This window comes from Hirsutella rhossiliensis (assembly GCF_020360975.1).
Source record: "Hirsutella rhossiliensis strain HR02 chromosome Unknown scaffold00008, whole genome shotgun sequence".
Taxonomy (NCBI): domain Eukaryota; kingdom Fungi; phylum Ascomycota; class Sordariomycetes; order Hypocreales; family Ophiocordycipitaceae; genus Hirsutella; species Hirsutella rhossiliensis.
This window is the reverse complement of record NW_025408674.1, coordinates 980,866-986,240: the sequence shown is the minus strand read 5'-3', so window position 1 is coordinate 986,240 and position 5,375 is coordinate 980,866. Positions and strand designations below refer to the sequence as shown.

The window sequence follows — 5,375 nt, the reverse complement described above, 5'->3', positions numbered from 1 at the left end:
TCATGTCGGCCGAGATCCGATGCCCCGGTGCGCCTTGTCGACGATGACCTCCACCGCCGTGTAGCTAGCACCGTTCACCAGCTTCAGCCCCTGGTGGGTGTTGTGGTTCACGACGACCGGCATCCCCGGCACGAACATGAAGACGGCCGGCACCGGGATCGCGCTGTCGTCGCCCTGGTTCAGCATCATGATGGCCTCTTCCTCGGTCGGCAGGCCGTCCTTCCACTTGTGCTCGGAGAGGAAGATGCGCACCGTCGACCGCTGCTGGATCTGGAACGCCAGGCTCGCCTCCATGTTGAGGTTCCACCGATTTCTGTTGAGCGGCGTCACCACGGTGATGCCCGTCTCCCACGGGATCCGCCTGCCTTCCCGGTGGCACCTCGAGTTGAGAGATCCAGGTCCGTGTGGTCCTGCACGCCCCGCGGATCCGCTTCAGCAGCCGCTGCGGCTCGGGGTCGCCGGCGGCGCGCATCTGCTCGTCCAGCATGACGGCCGTCGTGAACCGCCTCCACAGCGCGTGCGCCTTGTCGTGCTGGTGGCGCTGCTCGGCCCTGAACGAGTTGTCCTCGTCCCACGAGACGGCCGCGCTCGGCAGCAGGATCGACCTCTCCTGGACCGGGCGGAACTGGTGGAAGTCCCCGCAGAAGAGGACGATGGGGATCCCGCCGAAGTCCCGCTGCGATCCCCGCAGCTGGCAGATCCGCTCGTTGACGGCGTGCAGCGTCCGCGCGCCGAGCATGCTCACCTCGTCGATGACGAGCATGTCCTTATCCTGCCAGTCCATCCGAGACTGGCCGTTGACGAACCGCTCCGCCTGCCTCGGCAACCGCACGCCGTCGACGTCCCTCGCCGTGTTCGCGCCCGGCCCTTGGTCCTTGGTGAAGCCGCAGGCCGAGTGGATGGTGATGCCGTTGACCCGCGCGGCGGCGGTCCCCGACGTCGCCGTGATCAGCAGGCGATGCGAGAGGTCCTTCGCGGCGAAGAGGCCCACGAGTGCTTCGATGACGCGCGACTTGCCGGTGCCGCCCTCGCCGCCGACGAACTGACAGAGCTGGCTGACGTCGCCTCCGTCTCCTTGCCGCATCGAGTCCAGGTGGCGGCATATTATGGAGAAGGCAATCGCCTGCTTCTTGTTTAGCGTCAATCGTCTTGTCAAGTCTTTCCCGGCCTCGTGAAAGGAGGTGGATGGGCCGAGGCGGACTTCCATGCCGGCCTCCGCGTTACCTGCCCTCTCCTCGGTTTCCACTCGCGTCACCTGGACGTCTTCCTCCCGAAGCCGGCGAGCACGCTCCGCTCCGCTGCGCCGCGATCGGTACCGTGGGCCGGGGCCATGCTTTGTATGCCCTGGATCATCTTCACCCTCTCTGGAGGCGCATGTCTGCTGCGACTTGATAGCCTTGACCTGATCCTGCGGCGGTAGTGCGGCCCCGGAGAACACCTGCCCGGGCATGTTGATGTGCCCCCCACCCCGTTCGGTCACGACGGTGGCCCGGAGCTCGGCCGTCGAGGCTAGCGCTGATTGCTGGAAGCGGGAGAGCTGCTGCATCATTCCCGAAAGCTCCCGCGACCCCGCCGTGATCTGGTTCGCGCCGGTCGCGCTTCTAACGACATCGATCAGTCGCGTTGCGTTTCCGACGTTGTCGGACTGGTACGCGGATCCCGCCTCGCGGTCCGCCTCGCCCGGCCCCTCCCCATCCTCCCCCCAATCGCCAGGTGCGCCGGCCGGATCCCCGTCGCCGGACGACGCTGCCCATTGCTTGGCGTCTCGCTTTGCGTCCTCGGCGGACCGCCGGAGTAGTTGAACGTTATCGACGAGGCACGAGGTTCTTGGCGGAAGCCGCTCTCGTGCGCGCCTCCATATCTCGTTGATGTCGCCTCGCTCTTCGCTAAGAAAGGTCTCCCACGGCGCGAATAGGGCAAGATGCTGCACGGCTGCTCTGTAGCGGCACGGTTAGTCACCGCGCGTTGGGACCGCTTTTCGACCGGCCATCCACCGCACCTACTTACCGGCGGTGGCATTGTTCCTCGTCGTCTTGCTCGAAATCCTTGCTAAGGTGGCCGTCAAGGCAGACGACGGCGTGCTTTCCTGGCCGCCTCAATACCTGCACCCAGTCTTTGCCGGCCACCCAGCCGCTCTCGAAGGCACCTCTCCCCAGGCACCGGAGCACCCGTCCTTGCCGACGCGTTGGAGCCTGACGAGCGAAACATAGTCATATAGGCACAAGCCTCGTAGGACGTGTCCGCGATGATGGTACGCCTCGGCGAAGCTGATCCTCTCGCCTGCTTCCTCCACGGCGACCGACTCGTCCACGGACACGTCTGCGACCGCGGTGCCGCTCTCCTGCCGAAGGTGTCGCCAGCGCCTGGAGACGTGCCAGTAGAGCACCGACACGTTCAGGTACGCCCAGGCGCTGCTGCTCGTGAACTCGCTCGGGTATCCCAGGAGATGGGCGACGACCTCGACTTGCGACAGGGCGCGCTCCGTGAATATCCTGTTCGCCACTCATCAGAAACTGCCGCGTCTTATTATTCTTGGTTCCGTCGTCGCCGCCGACGACGCCATTTCCGGCATCCTCCTGGCACCCGGCTGGCCACCTGCTGCGACGACGGGCAGCAGTTCCGCGGCCGCGGCGACGCCTTCCACGTCGGGTCCTCTACCTTGGTCGCGTAATTCGTCACGTAATAGACGAGAGCCATGGTCTTCCGCTGCGTCGCTATGAAGGAGATGTCGTGGTTGTGGCGGAGCCCACGGCGATGGCCTTGTTCCACCGATTCACCATGGGATGCGTCCTGCGGATCCGCAGCACGCCGTCCTGTGAGCGTCGTCTCCTCGACCAGCTTCCATGGCGCCTTGAAGCGACAGAGGTCGCCCCTTCGCCCCTTGTTGCCCAGGGAGTACTTGACGCATGTCGGGCTGTGGGTGTGGATCTGCGTCGCGCCGGCGCAGAAGTTGGCTTCCTCTTCGAATCCGGCCGAGAACTGCTCGGCACTGTCCAGCAGGGATGAGACGTCAGACGTCACCGAACGCTCCGCCTGCACGGCGCAGAAGCCTTCCTGGTCCAAGTCCTGCCTTCCGCGTCAGCCTGCGTCTTCTCGGCCCATGACAGCAACGCCCCTTGCTGTTACCTACCTCACAGAAGACGCTATCGACATAGCGGATGATTCGCTCACGGTACGCCGCCTGCTCCTCCCCGTGGGCGTCGGAAAGCATGGAGCTCAGGTGCGCGTTTCCGTGTAACCAGAGCAGCCCGTGGACGTGAAGGGATCCTCGTTCGTTGGTCTCCACGGCACCGTAGTAGTGGCCGATGCGCCCGAACACCGACTCCCCCCCTGCATTTACGTAATGCTCGAAGAACAGCGTCATCTCCCGGTGGAAGAACATGGCTGAGCTCATCGGGTCGGAGACGGACAGCCTCACCCGTTTGAACGACATATCGAGGCTCCGCAGGAACTCCTCGGCCGCCTCAGGGTCGCGCGTGCGGTACGCTGCCAGTCGGAGCTTCACCGGGTTCGTGATGTCGTTTGGGTTGATCGTGAACCAGATCGCAGGCACGCCGTAGCGGACGATGAGCGCCAGGATCTTGTGCCGCATACTGAGACGGAGCTCTTTCACGCCGTCGTCGGTCGTCTTGCCTGTGCTCTCCAGCTCGGCTCTGGCTGCCGCTAACCCGTCTGCGGTCAGCGACCGTACGATGCGCTCCACCTTGCGGAAGTTCTTCCTCGTCACGCTCAGCATGCTGACGCGGCGGTTCCTCGACCGCACGCCCATGTTGAAGACGAGGAATGCGAAGATGTGGTGCGTCGCGAACCGGCCGCCGTGGCGTCGCAACACCGTGTCGGCCCACGTACGAAGGCTCATGTTCCGGGATGACAGGAGGTCCTGCGCCCCGCCTCCGCCGCCGCGCGCGTGTTGACCGAGCCTCTGCCCAACTGCGAGCTTGCTTCCTCGACCGGCCGCGGCCCTCCGACACCGAATGGTAATAGCGTGGAAAGGTCTTTGCGAAGAAGAAGCTTCGAACGAGTCGGCGAATTCATCCCGCGGCGGACATGGATGAATGGTTCAGGACCATCGACGTGCCCCGGCTGCCCCCTTGCCGAGGATTCGACCCACGTCCTCGGGCCCGTACCGTCGTCGGCTGCGCCTTGGCGAACGGAATCGCATGCGAACCGCAGCTTGTCGACGTCGGCCACGTCGGGCGGTCCGTCCAACGCAAACATCCTGACGAGGTCACCTCGTTGACCGTCTTCGCATTATCATCGGCCTCGCCGCAGCTCTGACCACGCACCTCGTCCACCTCGCTTGCCTCTGGCTCGCCGGCCTCGCGACTCGTCGTGCTTTCCCCTTGGTTGAGCATGGCGAGGACTTCTTCGATCTCCACCGCCCCCTCGTCGTCCATGGCCCGCTCCGTGGGCGGCACGACGTGCGCCGTCCGCGTCTTCTCCCACGCCGACGGCTCGTTCCGCTCCAGGCGCTCGTACACCAACGGCGGCACCCCGTGGGCCGGGTCCCCAGCTCTCCATCTCTGCCGCGTCGATCTCGATCGCGGCGTAGTGGGGGTTGTTCCTCTTCAACCAGACAAGGGCTCTCTCGACGACTCGCCGCCTCACCGATAGGAGACTCGACAGATCGCTCGGTGTCGGCCTTAGCGCCCCCTGCCACGAGACGTGGATCTCGTCCATTACCTGGAAGAGAGGGTGCGGCAGCACGTCCGTCGCCAGCTCTTGTACGTTGTTTGGGAACACCGTGATGTGGCCCTTGACGTGCTTGGGATACCTTAGCGTCTGCTTCTGGCCGCCTGAGACGTTGTACCTGGTTACGAATCCGTAGCACGAGTTCAGCGCGATCAGCTTCTCCTCCACCGGCGTCAGGCCCTTGAGCTCATCCGGGAACGTGTGCTCACAACCGAGACGTCTATGAAGCTGCGCCGCTGGCGACAGCACACCGCACGCCAAGCGTCGAGAACACTCTGCGCAAACCGGGACAGGCTCGCCCTCGCGGAAGCAACTCCGGCACGCAAATGGCGACCACCCAGCCTTAGGGATAGGACTTGACAACCACTGGTCCCATGCCACCTCCCTCAGCTCTTTTCTCGTGCGCTTCCGGTAGCACAGCATGCACGTCCGTATCGGCAGCGTGTCCACGTCGTGGAACGCCCGGTAAAGCTCCGCACCGTTGATACCTTCCTCTCGTGCGGCACTGGTGTGCACCACGTTTGCTCGTTGGACAGCCTCTCCTTCGCGGCGAATTCCTCCCAAGGTGACGTAAGACGCCGGCCAAATCCTCCGCCTGTGACTCACGGCTCCTCTGCCTCCGATGGCCGCCTCGACTACGTTTCGCCTGGGGCTGGTCTCGGTCGGGCAGGCGGTTCCTCTTT

General features: G+C 64.5%; 1 protein-coding gene across 1 annotated transcript; it reads right to left on the bottom strand.

Annotated features, from left to right (window-relative positions):
- Positions 1-5,115, bottom strand: HRG_07384 (PIF1-like helicase domain-containing protein; the record flags this gene model as incomplete). Its single annotated transcript, XM_044865855.1, has 11 exons — positions 1-361; positions 417-1,937; positions 2,008-2,049; positions 2,103-2,479; positions 2,584-3,066; positions 3,131-3,737; positions 4,169-4,173; positions 4,233-4,523; positions 4,609-4,764; positions 4,819-4,920; positions 4,978-5,115. The coding sequence occupies 11 exons, from the start codon at positions 5,113-5,115 to the stop codon at positions 1-3; spliced, it is 4,083 nt and encodes a 1,360-aa protein (XP_044718819.1).
- Between the last annotated feature and the right edge of the window lie 260 nt (positions 5,116-5,375).